At 40.3% G+C, this 24,164-nt stretch overlaps 1 protein-coding gene across 1 annotated transcript in view; it reads left to right on the top strand.

The window, feature by feature from the left end:
• Positions 1-9,115: 9,115 nt before the first annotated feature.
• The window catches only part of LOC140233625 (uncharacterized), a 29,816-nt gene continuing 14,767 nt past the window's right edge, over positions 9,116-24,164 (top strand). The window contains exons 1-6 of the mRNA XM_072313725.1: positions 9,116-9,368; positions 17,092-17,168; positions 17,640-17,760; positions 19,063-19,156; positions 22,243-22,380; positions 23,155-23,264. Of these exons, the coding sequence (XP_072169826.1) occupies positions 9,299-9,368; positions 17,092-17,168; positions 17,640-17,760; positions 19,063-19,156; positions 22,243-22,380; positions 23,155-23,264 (610 nt within the window). The 5' untranslated portion in view covers positions 9,116-9,298. The remainder of the gene's footprint in view (positions 9,369-17,091; positions 17,169-17,639; positions 17,761-19,062; positions 19,157-22,242; positions 22,381-23,154; positions 23,265-24,164) is intronic.

Below are 24,164 nucleotides of genomic sequence, written 5' to 3'. Positions count from 1 at the left end.
GAGCTGAACAGTATTCTATCTTGTAGGATAATGTAATGTGACATAATTTCTCAAGCGCTCGCTCGCTTCGCTCGCTCGCGAAGAAAGTAATATCGACATAAGGCTGTAAGGTATGGCCAAGACGTTGACAACGATAAATAGTATCATATATAGGCCTATACATGTAAACATGTAAATCCAAAATTTCACCAAAAGTGTGCACCAGATCGCGTAATTTCAGGTCTGAAAATGCAAAATCTTCCTCGTCTTCCCCTTCCACACGTCCCCCCACTCGGTCGCTCCCGCTCCCTCGCACAGATATTCCAACTCCAAGTCCTGTTACCCCACCTACCATCATTAAAACGGAACGATGCCCTTGGATGATTGCTTTATTGACTTAAATCAAGAAAATAGAAAAATACAATATCTACAGGAAGATAATCACCGGTACGTTGTTACATACAAAGAAATGGAGATCCATATTACCATTTTATTGAAATGGGCATTATTCAGGGCTACGCTATGTTTTTAAAAGGGGGGGGGGGGTCAAAATCGCCTGTCAGTCAAGAAGAAAGAAAATCAAAAGATAAGAGAAAGAACAACAAAAAGTCTTCATACTTTTAAGGTCTGATTTCCGCCAAAAGTCGGCTCAGTGACAAGCAAAGAAAAAAAGAAAAAAACAAAACAAAACAAAATAAAAACAAGAACAAAAAGACTTCATATTCTGCTGCCACTTCCCTCCCACTTCATATTTCATGCAAAAGAGTGGTACATTCGATCCCTGTTAAGTGTGTGTGTGTGTGTGGGGGGGGGGGGGGCCCAAGCTTCTCTCCCCCCCCCCCCCCACCCGTGCTGCACGCGTAACTACGGGGGGGGGGGCCGTGCCCCCCTCCCATCCGCTGGTTAAAAAAAAAAAAAAAACTTCCTAAAATGGTAATTCAAGGGTTCGTAAACTGCTTTTGAAATCGACATGAAAGGGTGATCAAGCAATAAGATATTTTTCTAAGATTCTTTTAACCATAATTAAAGAGGTATATAGTGCGAAAACATTGTTCAAAAACCCCGGAGCCGACAAAATAATGTGATTCAGCGCAACGGCGTAAATCCGTACTGAGGAGTGGGGGGGGGGGGATGGTCACCATCACCACGATTACAAGCCCATAACCGAACCGGCTTGGGGGGGGGGGGGAAGCTTGGTGCCCCCCCCCCCACACACACACGCACACACTTTACAGGGATCGGATGTCCCACTCTTTTGCATGAAATATAAAGTGGGAGGAAAGTGGCAGCAAAAATATGAAGACTTTTTGTTCTTGTTGCTTTTGTTTTGTTTGTTTTGTTTTTTGCTTGTCAGATGACTTTCGGCGGAAAATCAGACCTTAAAAGTGTGAAAACATTTTTTTTTTTTAATACCTATGAGAGGGAGCGGAACGACCGGGTATGTGGGGGGGGGGGGTATCCCTCATCCACACGTGGAAGATTTTGCATTTTCAGACCTGAAATTCAGCGATCTGGTGCACACTTTTGGTGAAAATTTTTCTTTTCTTTTCTTTAAAAAAACAATAAGAAAATGAAATATTCACAATATATTATTGAATGACTAAATCGTGGTATTTCAGCTCTTGCTCCGCCTGGCGACATCACTGTGAAGGCCTACTAAATAATGGGGCCTATCACAGGCGTAGACAGGATTTGATCTTAGGAGGAGCGGTTATGTGAGGGAGCGAAGCAAGCGGGGGGGGGGGGGGAGGGGTATGGTAGGGGGATTTCCCCCTCCCACGGTGAAATCTTTTTGCATTGAAAATTTTTGACATTTTACAGTCCCAAAAAACTGCCGTTTGTAACTATATTCTTCGCTTTGGAAAGTAAGGGGGCGGGGGCGCACCGGGATAAAATTGCTGGCAATTACTGGCAGCAACATCAGGAGAATGGCATAGCGATTAAATGCGAGCGAGCTTGAAAATTTTGATATTTTACAGTCCCAAACTGCCGTTTGTAGCTATATTTTTCGCTTTGGAAATTAAGGAGGGCGCACCGGCGAAACTGCTGGCAATTACTGGCAGCAACATCAGGAGAATGGAATAATTATTAAATGTGAGCGAGCGAAGCGAGCGAGCTTGAAAATGTTGACATTTTACAGTCCCCAAACTGCCGTTTGTAGCTATATTTTTCCGCTTTGGAAACTAAGGGGGGCGCACCGGGCGAAAACTGCTGGCAATTACTGGCAGCAACATCAGGAGAATGGAATAATGATAAATGCGAGCGAGCGAAGCGAGCGAGCTTGAAAAGTTGACATTTTACAGTCCCCAAACTGCGATGAAGCTATATTTTTCGCTTTGGAAACTAAGGGGGCGCACCGGGCGAAAACTGCTGGCAATTACTGGCAGCAACATCAGGAGAATGGAATAATGATTAAATGCGAGCGAGCGAAGCGAGCAAGCTTGAAAATGTTGGCATTTTACAGTCCCCAAACTGCCGATTGAAGCTATATTTTTCGCTTTGGAAACTAAGGGGGGCGCACCGGGCGAAAACTGCTGGCAATTACTGGCAGCAACATCAGGAGAATGGAATAATGATTAAATGCGAGCGGAGCGAAGCGAGCGAGCTTGAAATTTTGACATTTTACAGTCCCCAAACTGCCGTTTGTAGCTATATTGTTCGCTTTTGGAAATTAAGGGGGGGGGCACCGGGCGAAAACTGCTGGCAGTTACTGGCAGCAACATCAGGAGAATAGAATAATTATTAAATGCGAGCAAGCGAAGCGAGCGAGCTTGAAAATTTTGACATTATACAGTCCAAACACTGCCGTTTGTAGCTATATTTTTCGCTTTGGAAATTAAGGGGGGCGGCACCGGCGAAAACCTGCTGGCAAATACTGGCAGCAACATCAGGAGAATGGAATAATGATTAAATGCGAGCGAGCGAAGCGAGCGAGCTTGAAAATTTTGACATTTACAGTCCCAAAACTGCCGTTTGTAGCTATATTTTTCGCTTTGGAAATTAAGGGGGGGGGCACCGGGCGAAAACTGCTGGCAATTACTGGCAGCAACATCAGGAGAATGGAATAATGATTAAATGCGAGCGAGCGAAGCGAGCGAGCTTGAAAAGTTTGACATTTTACAGTCCAAACACTGCCGTTTGTAGCTATATTTTTCGCTTTGGAAATTAAGGGGGGCGCACCGGGCGGAAACTGCTGGCAAATACTGGCAGTAACATCAGGAGATGGAATGATTAAATGCGAGCGAGCGAAGCGAGCGAGCTTGAAAATTTTGACATTTTACAGTCCCAAAACTGCCGTTTGTATACAGCTATATTTTTCGCTTTGGAAATTAAGGGGGTCGCACCGGGCGAAAACTGCAGGCAATTACTGGCAGTAACATCAGGAGAATGGAATAATGATTAAATGCGAGCGAGCAAAGAGAGCGAGCTTGAAAATTTTGACATGACTATGACAGTCCCAAACTGCCGTTTGTAGCTATATTTTTCGCTTTGGAAATTAAGGGGGGCGCATCGGGCGAAAACTGCTGGCAATTACTGGCAGCAACCTCAGGAGAAAAAATTTTGACATTTTTCAGTCCCAAAACTGGCGTTTGTAGATAAATTTTTCGCTTTGGAAATTAAGGGGGGCGCACTGGGCGCAACTGCTGTCAGTCACTATCAGCAACATCAGGAGAATGGCATAGCGGTTAAATGCGAGCGAGCGGAGCGAGCGAGCTTGAAAATTTTGACATTATACACTCCAAAAACTGCCGTTTGTAGCTACATTTTTCGCTTTTGTTCGTCCCACTTTATCCGCGGAACCATCTCCCCCCCCCCCCATTGATGCCTCTGCATATGAGGGTGCTTTTGTTAAGTGAAAGATCTGCTGCACACTCTTTGATAAATGTAGGGAAATATACGTCAATGTCAAAATTGTACAAAGTTTATCGAAAGGGATCCTGCATAGCGGAGCTTTTGCATGTTTATGATCGCAATACAACGATCTGGTGCCCCTTTGCCCCCCCATAGATTCGACGCCCCTGATCTTCCCTGGGTATGCCCATAGATGTATCCTGACTGAGTCATTAGTCACTGTCGTTTCTCAGGAATGATTCAGGAAATGGAAATGAAGGGGTTCAATGGCGATATAGTTTTTGTGTTTGTTTGTTTGTTTGTTTATTTTCGTACATATTTTGCAGATGGTCCCAGTTACTCGCGCATGTTTAGGCCTACATGTAGGCCTATAATGACGTTGTCAACTTCTGAGCCATACCTTACAGTGTATGTCAATGTTAATTCTTCGCGAGCGAGCGAAGCGAGCGAGCGCTTGAGAAAATTATGTATACATTTTCCTACAAGATAGAATACTGTTCAGCTCTATTACCTGTCTGAAGGCGCCATACAAACGTCATGCAATATGCCAAAATTGATACAATCACATTTCTGCTTCCTCCATTTTCCCTCAAAATTCAGGGGGGGGGGATGATGTACAGGCCATCCCCCCTCCTCCATTTCAGGGGGGGGGATATATCCCCCCCATCCCCGGGATTTACGCCCATGATTCAGCGTGATTCCTGGTTGATTCCTGGTTGGTATTCTGAATATAAGCAGGATGTGCGCAGTGTACTCAGAACATATCCGAACGGCAATAAGAGTCGCTGCAATGTTGCGCAATGTAAGAATGTACACCTTTGTACCTTACGCTTTGTTATATCAAAGCTAGATCATTAATGATTTTGTAGTGTTGCTTTACATAGTAGTTTATATTCAAATGCCTTTGCATTGCCAATAATAAGACTTGACTTGGGCTATTTCCTATTTTTTCATGTACATAAAACACACACACACACACACAAACACAAACAATAATATTAGGGGATGTTCTAAAGTGCAGATTTGTGATATAATTCCCCACTTGGTCACTTCGACGCCCCCTCGCTGGTCATGCCTCCCCAAATCATAAACATAAACTGACACCCTTGACTACCAGTGGCGGATCCGCTCCGCCCCCCCCCCCGTAATTTCCAAAGCGAAAAAATATAGCTACAAACGTTTTTTGACTGTAAAATGTCAAAATTTTCAAGCTCGCATTTAATCGCTATGCCATTCTCTTGATGTTGCTGCCAGTAATTGCCAGCAGTTGCGCCCGGTGCGTCCCCCCCCCCTTAATTTCCAAAGTGAAAAAGTATAGCTACAAACGGCAGTTTTGGGACTATAAAATGTCAAAATTTTCAAGCTCGCTCGCATTTAATCGCTATGCCATTCTCCTGATGTTGCTACCAGTAATTGCCAGCAGCTGCGCCCGGTGCGCCCCTACCCCTTATAACTTCCAAAGCGAAAAATATAGCTACACAAACGGCAGTTTTGAGACTGGAAAATGTCAAAATTTTCAAGCTCGCTCGCTCCGCTCGCTCGCATTTAATACACTGCTATGGACAACAAAAGAAAGTACCCATTGCACTTCCTGTCAAAGGCCGCACACAAAAATTCATCCCCTATAAATAAACAATTTTTGTACACAGGTGTGCTACAATAATGTCCCTTACTAATAACATGCACATAAGCAAGTGAATGTCTTCATAACAAAGAAGAACTTGACATGCACAGCATCTCGGTCACTGAATCAAAAGTCCCACACAAAAGCACTTTCTACCACGCAAAAATGGCCACTGAATGGACAACAGTTTTAAACAATCAAATTTGATCCAAGCTCTGCAGGAGGAATGGACAGAACTTCCCCAGGACTACGCCAGACAGCTTGTTCAGAGCATGCATCAGAGATGCCTGGAATGTGTCCAGGCACGAGGAGGACATACACATTATTGAAAATTGATGTTTGTGATTTCTTTTTTTCGTCCTGTGACACTAATTTTTGCGTAAAACTTGTAAGGCTCATTCTGTTACATTTTGTGACTTTTGATTCAGTGACCAAGATGCCGTGCATGTCATTTTTTTCTTTGCTAAAGATAATCACTTGCTATTGGGTATATGTGATTACTAATGGATATTGCAGCATACCTGTGTACAATTTTTTTTTTATTTCTAGGTGGTGAATTTTTGTGTGCGGCCTTTGACAGAAGTGGGTACTTTCTTTTGCTGCCCGGTGTAGTTATGATATTCTCCTGATGTCCGACTGCCAGTAATTGCCAGCAGTTGTGCCCGGTGCACCCTCCCCCTTAAAAATTTCCAAAGCGAAAAATATATAGCTACAAACGGCAGTTTTGGGACTATAAAATGTCAAAATTTTCAAGCTCGCTCGCATTTAATCGCTATGCCATTCTCCTGATGTTGCTACCAGTAATTGCCAGCAGCTGCGCCCGGTGCGCCCCTACCCCTTATAATTTCCAAAGCGAAAAAAATATAGCTATATACACAAACGGCAGTTTTGAGACTGGAAAATGTCAAAATTTTCAAGCTCGCTTGCTCCGCTCGCTCGCATTTAATAGCTATGATATTCTCCTGATGTTGCTACTAGTAACTGCCAGCAATTGCGCCCGGTGTGTCCGCCCCTTAATTTTTCAAAGCGAAAAGATATAGCTACAAACGGCAGTTTTTGGACTGTAAAATGTCAAAATTTTCAAGCTTGCTCGCACTTAATCGTTATGCCATTCTCTAGATGTTGCTGCCAGTAAGTGCCAACAGTTGCGCTCGGTGCGCCCCCCTTAATTTCCAAAGCCAAAAAATATCGCTACAAACGGCAGTTTTGGGAATGTAAAATGTCAAAATTGTCAAGCTCGCTCGCATTTAATCGTTTTGCCATTCTGATGTTGCTGCAAGTAATTGCCAGCAGTTGCGCCCGGTGCGTGTCCCCCCCCCCCCCTTCATTTCCAAAGCGAAAAAAAAAATACTAGTATAGCTACAAACGGCAGTTTGGGATTGTAAAATGTCAACATTTTCAAGCTCGCTCGCTTCGCTCGCTCGCATTCAATCGTTATGCCATTCTGCTGATGTTGCTGTGCGCCTGATAGCTACAAACGGCAGTTTGGGGACTGTAATATCAAAATTTTTCGTTAATCGTTATGCCATTCTCCTGATGTTGCTGCCAGTAATTGCCAGCAGTTGCGTCCGGCCCCCCCCCCCCCACCCTTAATTTCTAAAGCGAAAAAATATAGCTATACAAACGGCACTTTTGGGACTGTAAAAAGTTATTGTCAAAATTTTCAAGCTCGCTCGATCCTCTCGCTCGCATTTAATTGCTATGTAATCCTCCTGATGTAATTGCTGCTAGTAATTTGTCGTTTCACACCGTCATTCCATAATCCATAAGGAAAACTTCCAATGGTGCTCAATGACTGCGCTGTGGAATGTATCACATTCCGTTATGTATTGCAGTCCCCATTATAAGATTGCAGACTGACAGCACACGTACATACGCGCACACACACATACACACGCACGCACAAGCATACACACCCTCAAAATTACTTTTCCACGAGGTGCCCCCCTCCCCCCCCCCCTCCCCCCCCCCCAATTGTCTTGACCCACGGTACGTTACTGGTTGCACCCGTCCGGTGATGGGCTTGTAATCGTGGTGATGGTGACTATCGCCGATCATCCCCCCCCCCCCCACTTCTCAACACGGATTTACGCCGTTGACAACAAGACGAGAAAACAAAACAGCTCTCAGTGTTTGATACATTGAATACCATAGGCCTACGTCATGAAGAGAACAAGAGAAAGATGAAAGCAACTGATTTTCAGCAAAAAGTTATTACAGGCGTAGCGATACAAGGAATATCACATTGATATTCAAACTCGTTTGGACCTCATACTGTACTACGGCATGACTGTTATGTAGATTTGACAGAGTCTACTAATAACGCAAGGCCGATTAGCACGCAGGGGATGTAGGATCATTCAACTCGATGACTTCCAGTTTGTAGGTCTAAACCGGTTTCAGATGCTTCTGCCAAAGTACATCCGAGGAGACGCCGACGCTTGATGTAGGGCCTATATCCATCCGATGCGTGTTGTTTGCGCCTATAATAAACTTGCTTGGTCTTTGCAAATGTGTCTTCATTACATTTCCCTAATGTTTTCTGCCCATTTTCTTTTCGTTCATCCCTTAATTTCTCTGTCTTCTCTTCTTTATACAAAACATGCAGCCGAGCAATCTTAGCGAGTCCATGTTAATCATAATGCTGGACTACGCATATTGAATATCAAAGCCGTGCATGCCAAAATTTTCATAAAGAAGAGTCCTTGACGGATCTTGAGATCGATGCCCTCATCTGAGTCATCTCCTAGAATAATTCACAAATTTTACAAGCTATACGCTTTTCTTGTGACTCCTCTTTTCCATATAGAGTTACAAAATAAGATTGTATTGTACTTGTTTATTTATCTACAAACCAAAGTTGATATTATCATAATATTGTATCCATGTTTTGTCGAAACTTATGTGATTCAAAATTATGTACTCACGTAAGTGTTATGTATATTGCTTTGTATTACTCTATATGGAAATAAAATCATTTGAATTGAATTGAAATTGAATGTACTGTGGCTGCTCCCTGGGAGCAGGAATATTCTGGAAGAAATGTTTTTCCTTCACGACCGACGAGGATTTGTGTACATGTATGTGTAGCGGCGGATACAAGGTAAATGCTCTCTAGCTATCACCCCCCCCCCCCCCCTTTCTTATCCGCTGCCCTCGTTGTAGCATCTTGGCTGGAGTACAAGAAACAGGTGTTTGGATCGGTTCAGAGACACGCCCCTTTTTTCTTTGAAATAGTCTGCTTCCTGACTGTTCTACAATTTTGTCTGAAATACTTGAGAAAATAGAAATTATTGACTTAAAACGTCAGAGTCGATGCACTATCGAAGTTTTTCTCCGTATTTTTAAACACAAAACGTGCATGCTTTGATTAAAAAAAAAACAACCTAACTCATTCTTCCACAATATCAATTGACTTTACAGCGTGAAGTATCTTAGATGAGACTGGAAATCAGACTACATCGTGTATTTACTAAACTGCAGCGGTCTACTGTATGTCATGTCTGTAGCTGTGTGTGTGTGTTGGGTTCAACATAGGAATGCGATTCGACACAGGTAGGGCCAGGGGCGGTAATGTTTGAGGACTCGGAGTCGACCGACGACGGAGTAGAACTCGTACAGTTACTCCACGTCTCGCTTGTACCACGTCGCGTCTTGTCGATCTCGTATATGTCGATCTCACAACTGAGAGCTCGAGGCAAAGTGTGAGATCTTTGGTAGAGGGAAAAGTGCAGAGGCGGAAGGGAAGCGCACTGATGTGATTTAGAAGATACCAACTTTACAACACTTCTGACTCTTTTTGTCACGCCAGGGACTTCCGACTAAAGTCAGAGTCAGGTCAGCATGTCTCAGCACCCAACAAAGAAGGCAAGGAGGGAGAACAGTGGATCGTCTCACTCGGAATTTTTTCCAGGTACTAGACTAGTAGATGTTCTACATGTATGAAAGCCAAAACAAAGTTCTGGTACGCCTGCAAAAGTTGTCAAATTTCGCTCCCAAATGTGAACATATGCCTAGGAAATGTGCGGAATAAAGCTGTAATAACAAGATATTCGATGGGTAATGACGAAAATGCGAAATATAGAGTTAGCTCTAAACCAAAAAGGTTCAGTCTCAGAGCTTGGAAAGAACTTACCCGAACGGGGTCAGGCTAAACTCGGACTCGGGGATATTAAACTCGGCCTCGCTTTGATGGCGGGCTGAGTTGTATTGGTTGCAGAGACCCCAACTCTCCCGTTTTCGACGGGAGATCTCCCGCCGAAAACCCATTTTTGCAAAATCTCCCGTTCTCCCGTTAGAGATTTAATTTCTCCCGCCCTGGTTCTCTGTCTCCCGTTGGAAAGGATTTCTTCCTTATTGCTATTGTATGTTGAAAAAAATAAGCCTTAGATAGCACCAGAGAGCATCTAGAACCCTAGGAACTTTGCGCTTCGCACACATCAACTTGGAGTCTCCTGTTTGCTAGGGGTTTCAGGTGGGAGAATCTCCAGATCAGAAGGTGCTTTGGGTTGGAGTCTCTGTGGTTGTCCCTCTGGTTTGTACAGTGTTGTACTATATGGGAGCGGCCTGTATAAACTACGTTGTAGCGCTTCGCGTTCTGGCTACTTGCAGTAATGGTCCGAGTTGTTACAACGCGCGCATCAAAAACCTCTTTGGCGCGCATGCAAAATTAGTGTGCGCCTATCAAGCACCTCTAAAAACAATCAAAAGGCGCGGTCAGACGGGCAAAAGATCGAGAAGTTTAAGATCGCGAAGTTTGGGCCATTGGTACGCGCGCATGCAAGAATGCGCCGTCCGATGGCTAGTGATTGTGACGTAACAATGCACATCTGTACATGACAATGGCCTCGTGCTTCGGAGGCACCGCCCGCAAACAGATCGAGAAGTTTCGCGGGAAGTTTGCGGTCACACTGGCAAAACTTCGAGATCTTAAAGATCGCGATCTTAAACTTCGCGATCTTTTGCCAGTCTGACCGCGCCTAAAGACACTTGATAAACAACAACAAAAACTTCAAAGACCGCGCATCTCAGCAACTGAGGTGATGTGCGTATAGGCTTGAGGACCGCGTGCTATCCATTTGTTATGTACGGGTACAGGATTAGCACGCACTAAGTTTCCTGTCTGTTCAGTTAGGCCTCATTTGGTATTATACAGTAGAATAAGGCGATCACGAACTGCGTGTAAATTGTCTGAAATAGGGTCGAGTTCTCCCTGAGACCGAGTTAGTCTGGAGCCTTCTGGAATAAAAGTCGGTTTTCCAACTTTTATTATTTTTCTCAAAATACTCCAAAACGACTCATCATTCCGGCAAACCGCGTCAGCCAGGTAAGTTTCTTAGTAGACTCTTTCGATATATTGCAAGCAAATATGAAATGGTGCCAGACGGGTTCTCAAGCCCTTACCAGAACTTTGTTTTCACTTTAACTGCGACCAGCAAGAACGCGAAGCGTTCAGTTTACAGCTGTAACGTTACAAGGGATCCTGGAGCGCCCCGATCGAGGTTAACCTACTGTATACCTGACAGTACTTAATAGACCCTAAACTATTAAGATTTATAAACAATTACATTTCTGTACAGCGACAGCCCAGGGCTGTGTAGAGTTAGTTACCTGCTATGGAGACTTTTCCAAATTGTTGTAATCAATTAAAGGCATAATTTACCATTTGCAGATGAAACAAAAACCCAGCATAATAGTGTTTTAAGATGTTCCAAAATGTGAGTTTATTAGGAAAGAAACAACCACTGTAAAAATTTGAATCCATATTAAATTGATGTTAAAGGGACTGTACAGTACTGGGTTGTTGAGGTGGGGATTCATGTTTTCAACATTCCTAAGTGAGATAATGAGAAACCTCTTATGAAATTTGAAAGAGCATGTAATTTTAAGAAGGATTCTATGTTTATTTGATGAAAATTGGTTTTCAAATGGCTGAGATATCCAAAAAAGTGCTGATAATGAAAGACTAAGGCCACGCCTTTTATTAGGATCTCTTTGTTTCACCTCGTTTTTGGATATCTCAGTCATTTCAAAACCAATTTTCATCGAATAAACTTTTGATACCCCTTAGAATTGATTGCTCTTTGACATCTCATATAGTGGTTTTTGAATATCTCACAAAATGTTAAAAGCTAAATCCTCACCTCGACCAGAACTGTACACACCCTTTATTGTTAAATGTATACTGCGACCAGCCCGAACGCGAAGCGTTCGACAGTATAACTGTGTTACGGACTGCCCTTGGGTTATGTTAAATGCATAAAATGTGAACAATGATTGTAATAAAGATGTTTCCAGATGTAACCGTCTACAGTTATGGTTTAATGAGAAAAATACTGATATCTCCTTATATTTCAGGCTTCATTGCAAAAATGGTAGGATTTTTGTGATACAACAGACCTACACATATGCATCAAATGCGATATCTTGAACAATGGTAAACAGGACCTTTAAATAGTACTATTTCTGAATATGTGACCCGCTACAACAAAAGGATCCTAAAGTCGCTGACGGCTGAGCTGAGAAATGAAAATTGGTCAAAACAATTGGATTTCTGTTTTTGGCATTTATAATTTTGTAGTCTGATGTTATGTCTATCATCTGCCGAAATTTCGAAGCTAAATGATTAAAGGAAAGGCAAGAAATCAGCGTTTTTCTGGGCCATGATTTTCGGACTTTCAACGTAACAGAAACGTGTCCGAAGATTTGGATTTAGCGCTGCAGCATATCTCCGCCCCTAGCAACGAGGGAGTGATCTTATTGGTCAGTGCAAGGCATCCTGATTACTGATTGGTCATGCGTAGACCGCTGGCGCTAAGCTTAAATGAACATCGCTGAGGTCGCTAGGAGCATGCCTTCTACTGTTGTATTGTCAAGCGATGAACACTGTCTCCCCTCTCACCTCCCTGCCTTGATCATGATAGTGTTGGAAGGAAAACTTTGAAGGCGTTTTTCTCGAAACTCTGATTTCCTCAACCACTTGACATGCACTAATAAAATCATCGATCGCAACCGAGTACTTTTATGAAATGTGCTATATATGAAATTAAAGTAGAAGAGTAAGGGAATAATGTCATGCCATTTTCAGAAAATTGTCCTCCCCCGACTTTCGGATCCTTTTGTTGTAGCGGGTCACATATTCAGTTGCATAGAGATCCAACAAGGGATTTATTACCTAGCTGCCACCACACCAAGGAGGTTACAAAAGTCCCCCCCCCCCCCTTGACATTTATTTGTTTGTCTGTGTGCAGAATAACTCAAATTGTAAGTTGTGAATGGATTTCTGTAAAACTTACAGGAAAGTTTGAGAATGGCACAAGGAACAGATGATTAAATTTTGGTAGTGAGGCGGAAATTTTTTTGGATTTTATGAAGGATTTTCGACATTTTGGCAGGTAGGGTCAGTGAGCATGCCTTGGGAGTGCAAGCTGCTCATTTTTTTAAAGTTTGCATAATATAGTGCGCACTAAATGCATGCACTGATCAGGCGAGGCGCTGTGCAGTTGGAAGCTGATGACATTACAAAAGGCTTTTGTATTGGGAAATGGGTGATTTTCAGCATGCATTTCATGGTATGTATGAGTGGACATCACTGATCTTAATTGGAGAACCAAGATCAGTGGTGGAAATTGAACTGGTTGGTGGAGGTCTGTGTTCTCAGCTCTAGTGCTTAATTATCTCTAATTTTTGTCAAGCCCACTGGAGGTGAGGGGAGACTAAGGGATCGCCTGCAGTGTCTGTCTATCCGTTGTCCGTCCGTCCGTCCGTCTGTTACGCTACAAAAACTTAAAGGGATTGTATAGTTTTGGTTGAGACCTAATTTCAGGTTTCTAATATTTTTTGGTGAGATAATGAGAAACCTCTTATGAAATATGAAAGAGCATGTAATTCTATGAGGAATTCAACATTTATTTGACGAAAATTGGTTTTGAAATGGCTGAAATATCCAAAAAAGAGCGATTCTTATAAAGTGTGGGACCCACACTTTATTACGTTCGCTTTGTTTTACTTTGTTATTGAATGTTTCAGTCATTCCAAACCCGATTTTCATCAAACAAACTTTGAATTCCTCATAAAATGGTATGCTCTGTACTACTGTAAAAGTGGAAATTTTCGCGGTGTTGAAATTTTCGCGCATTTCGCGCAACCAGAAACTAGCGCGAAAATAAAAACACGCGAATATTTTTGCTTGCCATACGTTCCTGTGCGCGATGTCTTGATTCCGCGGAATTAAAAACACGCGAAACTCTTCTGACCTGGCCTAGCGCGAAAAATTAGTCGCGCGAAAATATCCACTTTTACAGTATATCATAAGTGTTTGCTTGGTATCTCGCAAAAAAGTTAAAAGCCCAATTCTCATCTCCACCAATACTGTACCATCCCTTCAAATTACTTTGTACTGAGTGCTTCAATGTCAATCAAACTTGGAGTGAAGAGTGTTTATGCAAAGTTACGTAACATGTTACCAAACAGGAAGGTCACCTTAAGGTCAAAGTTCATAGGCAGGGGTCAACAAACTTAAAGAGGTCAATGTTAAGTTTTTACGGTGTGTTTAGATTATGGCTCATAACTTTTGATTGGTATATATGTCCATTTGTGACCAAACTTGGATGGTAGGTGTCCCTTGAGGAGTTGAAGGTCACAACAAGATCAAAGTTCAGTATTGGGTCAACAAACTTTTTAGGGGCCAATGTTAAGTTTTTATAGCACATTTTGATTACTGTATTCCTCATAACTTTTGCTTGGTATTTCTGTTTGTAACCAAACTTAAATGGTAGGTGTCCCTTGGGAGTTGAAAGTCACCACAAGGTCAAAGTTCACAAATAGGGATCAACAAACTTTTAGGGACCAATGTTAAGTTTTTATGCAGCGTTTCGATTATGGCTTATAACTTTTGCTTAGTACATTGTAGGACTGTTTGCGACCAAACTTTGGTGGTAGATGTCTCTTGGTGAGTTGAAGATCACACGGTCAAAGGTCACAAACAGGGATCAACAAACTTTTAGCCCGGGCCAATGTTAAGATTTTACAGCGCATTTCGATTATGGCTTATAACCTTTGCTCGGTAGGACTGTTTGCGACCAAACTTTGGTGGTAGATGTCTCTTGGGGAGTTAAAGGTCAAAGGTCACAGACAGGGGTCAACAAACTTTCAGGGGCCAATGTTAAACAATCAGACTTAGATTTTTACAAATGTGTGGTACATTTGTGGGCGAGACACATTTCGGCACTTGCCTTGTTCAGGAGCAAATCTTCTTTGTTCTTCCGATTTCTTTTTCTTTTCTTTTTCTACACTGTTCATGTACCAAATATAATACACTGTATATAGTAAGAGATGTACATTGGGCATGTATACGGTTTATATTGGGATGGTACTGATGTAGTAGCCCCTCATGTCCTCATGTTCATGTAAAGGGCTGATTTCACGGAGCACGCGAACGATTTGAGAAGGACTTGAATGGCAAAAGCTGTGTTTGGACAATGAAGTCGAAAACCATTCTTGCGCAGTTTGTGTGAAGTTCTCAAAAAGTATGTGCAAATGTCGTGTGTACCATTGCTAAAGTATAGCCAGTATAGCACGAAGAACACTCTACAAAAATGCAAAAATTTTTCAATAATCGTGGGAGAAATGTTTCCAAGGAGGGTTGATAACTGTCTTGAGTTGAAGTTTTTCTCTTTCCTGTATATCTTCTTTCTTTCCCCATCATTTCTCTGTTGTGTGTGTGCTGACAGTTTTTCTTAGGACCTACCCCACAAGCATTTGATTTTTTGCATTTTCCCTCGCACATTTTTGGCGTACTTTGGAGTCATTTTTATTGTGTTGTTTGATTTTTTTTTTTTTTCATATCAAACATTTTGTTCTCTTTGCTTTAAAAAAATTGTTACTATACAGCCCTATGGTTGTTTGACTTGTGGATGTATTCTAGCTTTAAAGAGGTCGTACGTATCAAGGGTGAGGATTTGCCCCCAAACATGCACCAATTGTGAGAATGTCTCAAAGGGTACGCGAACAGTTAGCTGCTGTGTTGTAAAATGATCGGAAGAACTTCACGGATTTCATGAAAACATACGTGAGACATTATTAAAAGTTTCAGGGTTTGTTTGGGGTTTCACAAAGATTTTGCAAACATCGTGCAAAGGTCTTGCGCGCATGACAAGGCTTTAAAGACATTTTTGAGAACAAATCATGAGCAAATCGCAACCTAGTGAGTGGAAAAGGTTCGCAAAAAAAAAAAAAAAAATCTTTTTCTTTTTTGAAATTCTCACCGAAGTAAAAATGACATCTGTGAACAATTGACAACGCTTCTAAACCCCCATGTTAGTTTGGCTATGCAGGGAATAATTTTCCCTCTCAAAATTGAATAGCAGTTTTTGTCGATGGACATACATATTCAACAAAATGGTTTACAAGTCTACGTAATGAAACTGCTATGCAAATTACATTTTGTATAGCAGTCATACCAAAATGCATAGCAAATTGCTATGCGATACCAGGAAAATCATTCCCTGCTATGGTTTACAGACTAAAATATGAATGTTGGATATTGCCATTCGCGTTGTTCGCAAGTCGTTCGCATGCTCTGTGAAATCACCCCTTAAGTCTTGTTAGCTCTGGTACATGAGATGCTGTTTTTGTTTTGATTGACTGTTTAAATAGTTGTGGCACATACATTGTACATCAAAAATATTTATCTTTCTGTATATACAAACCACAATCTCAGTGTGGTGAGCACAGGATGTGTGCAACCAAATTCCTTCTGTGTGATTGCTGAACTCAATTAGGCCTACTTTTAGTTAACACCACTGAACCCTGTTTAGGACAATACCTTACATGCCCCAAATTCGCAGTCAGTGCTTCCAATGTGTTTAGGCAGTGGATTGCATGAAAAAGGGAAAATTTGAATACTGGCTGTGGTTTAGTGAAAGAAGGCAGCCAACTGGTCCCACAATGAACACATGTTTGCTTGCAGACACAATGGAGAGTGTGCTCGAGATGTATTACTTTCCAGTATTACCTTTTGATGATCTACTGTATGGTTATGATGTTATTTCATTAGCACAAATTGCCCATTATTTAAATTCTAAAATAACTGCCAGTGGTACAGTATATGTCTCAATGGCAACTAATCCAACTTCAGTGTTATTTGCATTAATGCAGCCAATTTTTCTGCTTTGTTTGATTGTTAATTTTGTATTTTCTAAAATAATACCATAACTATGTTTAAAAAAATGAAAGAACCTATCTGCAGTGTGCTATTTAAGGCTTTCTTCTTTGAGTTAGGCTTTGCAGCAAAGTTGAATAGGTATTTATGAGTAATGTGTTCCATGTCTGTGGGACTTAGTACAAACACAAATAATAAGATCCCTGAGTGATTTGCTAAGCCAATAAGTGTGTGTTTCAACAATTTAGTAATTAATGACCTTTACATGTACATGAATTCCCAGTGTCTTCATATTACCTTGGTATACATAACACGCACTATGAAAATTCTTCTGTCTGTCTCTTTATAGAACACACAAAGTTCATGCCATTTTTTCTCTTTATCGCATTCCTTCATTTGTGTTTATGTTTTATCTCTTTTCAATGTAACTTCATGATCAAATTTTAATGTTGAACTATATTCTTTTTCTTCTCAGGGATCAGTAAAATCCAATATAGACCTGATGCAAGTCCAACAGACCTATTGTGCTTCAGATACTACAAGGCTGATGAGGTAGATTAATCTAACACTTCATGATTGAGTCTTCATATCTTCTCGTGAGTTACATTTGTCAAGAGTTTTGCAGCAAAAAAAAAATATGGAAATTGGTCAATAAAATGATTTACTTATAGGCATGCTCATTGGTGAAGTGCATCCTATTTGTCAAGATGCACAGATAAAAGATGGGATAAAGTGAGTGAAAACTTAAAGTATATTTTCTTCCTCTATTATACGTTATAGTGGAAGTAGATTCCTGATTTCTGAGAGTTCTGCCCATAATGTTATATAAAAAGGTCTATTTTTTAACTTTCACTTAATAGTAGGTGTATTGCAACATTAGAATTCAGTTGGAATTCTTCAAAACCATGTCATCTTCCTCGAGGTCTAAATTCCCTTCCAATTAAACTGTTGTCTCGTAAGACAGTTGTGCGATATTTGCAATCAACGGGAAGCAAACTGTTCCAACTGTTGTGATTCACACAGGAAGTCCTGGGACGTTCCATGGAGGACTGGCTAAGGTTCTCTGTCTGCTATTGGCACACATTCAGAGGGGTTGGTCTGGACCCCTTTGGTGGACCAACAATCTCCAGACCGTGGGAGGATGGTAAAGATTTTATTTTCAAAATGTTCTGACAAGTTTAGTGGAAGACATTAAAGGTGTTTCTAGTTTTCCTTGAAGGAAAGCGAAGATGCTGTTCTGATAGATTATGATGCATGACTTGAGTTACAATTGCACACCTGAGAGAATTAAAGGAGTTTGGATTGTTTGATGATATATGAAAATGTTCAGTTGTATTTGATATCACGTGAGTGAGGATAATATTTAATCAGTTATTCATGGAAATTAAAAGCTCTTTGTGTCAAATATGCTATGGTCTGTTAATTCATTGTTATAATCCATAAATGTGTTAACCTCCATGATGTATGAAAATACAGTAAAACTTGTCCTGCCCTTCATAGTCTGGTATGGCTACAATTGTTTTATCAGTTGCCATGATTTATCAGTTATCTGTCATGTAAAGATGTGTGTATTGATTTTTTATTCTGAGTGAAGTAATACAGCAGTTATGAATATAATCATAAGAATAATAATGCACACCTACGTATATGGTCTTCATTGAATTTGTTGTTATTTTACTTTGCCATTCATGCTTGGTCATACAGTAAGTTTCCATTCTTTCGCCTTGAGGGTGCCAAGAGCGTTACATTTTCAGGTGTCCATCTGTCCTGTCTGTTTGTCCATCTGTCTGTCCATGCAAGAATTTTTTATGTGACTTTTTTTTTAAATTGCAGCAAAAGAAAAACTGTTTTAGTGGACTCTTATACCCCCATTCCATAGAGATTTTCTTTTTTTTTTCTCATCGGTCACTCATTGGAAGCAAAGATTGTTGCCTCTGGCCACCAGCCGAAGTGTATTGGACTGCAGTCGGATGAATCCGACTTGGTTGATCAAGTATCAGGTGAGTGTCAGACATTTTGCATTTGATCCTCATTGGAGGATCTTCATCGGGTAATTCCCCAACATGTCTGACACTGACCTGATAGTCGACCAACACAAGTCGGATCCATTGGACTGCTATTTGATACACTTTGATGGGTGGCCTTATGCGACAAACATAGCTTCCAATGAGTGACCAATGAGAGAAAATCTCAGTGGAATGGTGGTATTACACTCTTACACAGGTCCTGTCCAGTGAGCACAGGGATTTAAAAGTCAGTCCTTACTGTCAGAATCTGTGAATTTTATCAAGTGTAAATGAGTTCAGTGTAGTTATAGGAGATATGGTTATGCCATTAGAGGAGAAGAATCCTAATCAACTGTTTATTGCAGTCATATTGCTCTTGTTTCTTCTTTTTGTCTTACATGTGATTTGACAGTAATATGTGTACTTGCACTCATGTGTAGGGACTGACAGTTTGGAAAATGCAAAGCGGCGGATGAGGGTAGCCTTTGAGTTCTTCACCAAGTTGGGTGTGAAGTACTGGTCCTTTCATGACAGGTACCTGCAATATGTTGGCCAGTTTAGGCTTGATCGCCCTAACATACTACATATATGCAGTATATTTTGGAGTATATCTATTTCTTCTTCTTCTTATAATTGTTTAGAGGGTTGAAACGAAATGAATAACTTGCAAACATATTGCCTCCTGAAATGTGATTTTCATTGTCTCCAGATGAGAAGTCACTAACTTTCTTTCCAGAAAAGGGATAATTCTTATTTCCTCATTCCATAACTAGTTCTCATTAGAACACGAAACCACGCATGAAATTTCTGAGAAGTCTTAATTCACAAAATATTTGATATAGACAGAAGGTTTTGAAAGTGGACTGTAAATTTCCATGTAAATAATAATTAGGATTCATATCAAGCATAAAAAATAATATGGATCCTACTTTTCCAAACAGACTTTTAGTTAATTCTAAGCTTTTACCTATAACCACTTTAAAGGGGATGGCTAGTACCTGATCAGTGGGAATCAGTGGGAATGCTGGGGGATGATTGTTCCAATCCTTTAAAGAGTACATTATCTATTGTTGTGTGAAAATTATTTGCTTCAGAATGATCTCATTTTCAAGTAATGTGCATTTTAATGTTTCCAGGTTACCATGCCTGTACAGAGACAGGGCGATCAATAACGGGCCGTTAACGATCACCCTGTCACTGTACAGGCATTGTAACCTGGAAACATTAAACTGCACATTACTTGAATATGAGACCATTCTGAAGCAAATAATTTCACACAACAATAGATATATAAATAATGTACTCTTAAAGAATTGGAACAATCATCGCCCAGCATTCCCACTGATTCCCACTGATCAGTTACTAGCCATCCCCTTGAAGTTAATCACAGCTTGGTATATTGACTGTCTTATTGGCTTGAATGGATGTCCGACTCCAAATACCTGATGTGATTTTTCATTTGCAAACTTTGTAAGATATATCACATTTATATTTAAAAAATGAATATATGATAATTTTTTTAACCAAATAAACCTTTGATTTTTTTGATTTTTTTTTGTTTTTTTTTTTGATTTTTTTTTTTCCTCTAGCTCATCTTCATGTTTATGAAATCATATGGAACCATCTTGTTTTACAAAAATGCTCTAATGAAGTTGGGTGTTTCATGGAATGAAATCTGAATTTTTGCCCAAAGTGGGTCATATATACATATTGTTATTAAATTGAGACTGATTTGTAGACAACATATATGATCATCTGCCATTCTTTCATTCAAACATTTGATACCTTTGACACAGAATCTGTTAATGCTTTACCTGTCGTTGATAATTGTGAGATAAACCCTTTGCAGCAAACAGTGTTGCATCACTGAATGAACTAATTATTATCAGAGCTGTTTCTAGGTTAATAAGATAAACCTTGGGCACATGCTTGTGCTTAGAAATGCAGTTACATCAGTATATGTAAAGTCTGTTTCTTCTGTCACTCTAACAACTACTGATAGGTTGCAACACTACCGGTAATTGAATTTGGAGCCAAAGATAGGAGCTTTATATGGAAAAGGAGTTCATGTAAATTAGTAAGGGATGGGGTTGGTTAGAATGCATTCTTCCTCAAAGGACAGAGAGCTTTTATTCAGTCTCATTCAAGCGAACAATGAACAAGCTGTGCATGACCTTTTAACTCTGAATATCTTATTCAGAGATCTTATCTGAATATAAGGTTTGGAGTCTCCTTTGAATAAATGTGACATTCATCCTTACTGTGCCTTGTTCACTGATTGGCAGAAATGTCTGGAAACTACTAATAGAGATTATGTAATCTCTCTAATCCCTTCTGTGTCACCATGGCCTTCCTGTGAGACTGAGGCACATTGCTACACTTGAATAGGATTGCCCAACTTAACAACTAGGTTCAGATTAGAGGGATTAACTGAATGGTGATGGAAAAGCTTGGCAAGCTATATAACCTATGTTCATTAGCACAGATAGGCTTTATAATGCATTGTTAACATTACAGTCGACATCATGTTATATAGTGTGTCATCTAAAATGACCACCATTATACTGGACCTTTGTGCAAAATTTGGGTAGGATTATCTTCATTTTGAATAAGTTAAAAGTTTGACTGCAAATCGTGTCTTTGCTATTAATATTAAATGTCATAATGTAAATGACATAGCGTAAACCTTCGAAGAAAAGCAGTGATTAAACTTATTTAAAACAAAAAATATAAATTTAGTTTTAATGCAACAACACACACTAAAAATAAAATTCAGGTACCATGGAGATACTCATAGCTGCTGTGGTAAATTAGATATGTGACCCGCTGCAACAAAAGGATCCGAAAGTCGGGGGAGGACAATTTTCTGAAAAGGACATGACATTATTTCCTTACCCTTCCACTTTAATGTCATATATAACATGACTCATAAAAGTACTTGGTTGCGAAGATATCAATGATTTTATTAGCGCATGTCGAGTGGTTTAGGAAATCAGTGTTTTGAGAAAACCACCTTCAAAGTTTTCCTTCCGATGCTATCATGATCAAGGGGAAGCAAGACAATTTTCACCATTTGACAAAAGGAGGTACGCTCCTAACAACCTCCGCGATGTTCATTCAAGCTTAGCACCAGCAGTTTACGCCCGACCAATCAGTAACCAGGATGCCACGTTTTGACCAATGAGATTACTCCCTCGTTGCTAGGGGCAGAGTCTAGCTGCGGCGCTAAATCCAAATCTTTCTGTTCCTGTTACGCTGAAAGTTGGAAAATCATGGCCCAGAAAAACGCTATTTTCTTGCCTCTCCGTTGATCATTTAAGCTTCGAAATTCTGGCAGATGATAGAAGATACATTAGATACAAAATTATGTCAAAAACAGAAATCCAACCGTTTTGACGGATTTTGATGATCTGACTTCAAACTCAATTTTCTTGGCTCACCCGTCAGTGACTTTAGGATCCTTTTGTTGTAGCGGGTCACATATGTTTGTTTAGCTTATATATGTCTATATTTTTTTTTTCTGCTACTGGACCAGTGAGAGTCTTTGCGCCTTTATCAGTGGCAAGAAAACAAAATGACAGCTGAACTTGTGACTGCTGTTAACATTATTTGCAACACAGAGACATTGCCCCTGAAGGTGCCACTATTGAAGAAACAAACAGGAACCTAGACGAGATTGTTGACCTAGCCTTAGAACTCCAGGAACAGACAGGAGTGAAGCTACTTTGGAACACTTGTAACCTGTTTTCTCACAAGAGGTCAGTGTTTAGTTGATTTCAGAGCAGATTGTTTTGAGGTAAATGCCAAGCTACATGATTTGGCACACTGTACCCTGGGGTACTGTCGTATTGCGGGGTATGAGGTTGTGTAGCACCATCTCGTGTCCATTATCACACATTTGTGCAATGTTTTCATGGCAACTATTTTTTCATCATAGGTGCCAGCATAAATTGGCGCAGCAGTAATAGTCCCAATGCCCATTTTCCTTCTATGTCAACTTGTGTAATCTAATCACAGTGATAGTACAAATTTCTCTGAGTAATTAGTATTTAAGAATTTAATTATCTTTTTCTTACAGTTACACATGCATTAATTGCAGTATAATCACAAACAAAACAATGTGTTCATAATAATACTAAAAATGATTTTTACTCATTTTTTCAGTAACCAAGGGTAGAGCGGTAAAAAAAAAAAATCAACAAAATGGCGATTTTTCATTTGGTACCCCAGGGTACCAAATATTGCATCACATATATTCACAATGACTGTTTGGTAACTAGAGATACCCTGTACTTCATATTGTATATACAAAGTAATATATATGATAAATGAATTGGTTCATAATGCTGATACAAATAGATGAACTTGTGACCATTAGGATTGAGAGTAAAGATACTATGCATTCAGTCTCAGAGCTGCAAATCAGAAAGCCAAAGTGACAGATAAATGGTGATTTACATTATGACTTTCATGATGATGGCCATAACAATGACATTTTTCCTGTGCTGATATGTTTATATTGCCATTATCAGGTATATGAATGGTGCAGCTTCAAACCCTGATGCCCATGTCGTCGCCTATGCTGCTACTGCAGTCAAGAAGGGACTTGAAATTGGCAAGAAGCTTGGAGCTGAGAACTTTGGTAATATTGCTTGCCCTTTCCTAACTTTTGTGTATCTGTTTCTGTATATGTTTTCTGCAATTACAAAAATAGTAATTCCAAGCAATCATTTCTTCAGTCAGAAGGAAACACAATTTTCTATGTTGGACAGGTGACATTTTCACATAGTGGCAGTGATTTATCTTGTGATGAGCAAGGATATCATAATGTGTGGTCCATGTGAATAGGCTGTTGTCTGTTCAAGATGTATGCGAGACACATCCACAGTGGCAGCCATTATCATTTTAGGTCTGCATAATGTGAGCTGAAATTGCCTCCTCAGTTGGATTAGTCTCAGTTGGAACTGTTGTAGGATTATACTTGCCCACATTGAAAGCAGATGGGGCATGACCATTTAAAATGCTAGCCATCACCCATTAGTTTTGCATTGACCATAGCACTGGAGTGAAACGTAATGTCATGAAATGGGGTATTATAATAAACTTCATGGGATATAAGCATGTGAAGTCCACAGGGTTCACACCAAATAAAGATGTATGGAGACTTCAGTATAGAGAAAACACTTCAATTTAAGGGAACCTGGGCCTTTAATCTCACTAGATTGATCCAACTAAAAACTAAAAAAAAAAAAAAAATCCCTGAATCCAATACAGGAATCTTTTTGTATATTAGCTCCAGCCTTTCAGTAGTCTGGGCAAAACCTGGATTTTTAAACAAAATCTTGATGGTTGTCCAAAACTTTGAACTTTCCCCTGGTGCAAAAACATGTCTTCTTTCTCTGGCCGTTTTGAGACTGAATGAAAGTCACACATGCTCACCAAGCTGAGCAGAGGAAGATTTTTGACCTGATCACTCTTCTTTATCAGAAAATTAGTCTTATGTGAGAAATATTGTATTTTCCCAAAAGACAAATGTAATGCT

The sequence above is a fragment of the Diadema setosum genome, chromosome 10 (genome assembly GCF_964275005.1).
Source record: "Diadema setosum chromosome 10, eeDiaSeto1, whole genome shotgun sequence".
Taxonomy (NCBI): domain Eukaryota; kingdom Metazoa; phylum Echinodermata; class Echinoidea; order Diadematoida; family Diadematidae; genus Diadema; species Diadema setosum.
Note: the sequence above shows the minus strand (reverse complement) of the source record. Positions and strands in the feature narration are given on the sequence as shown.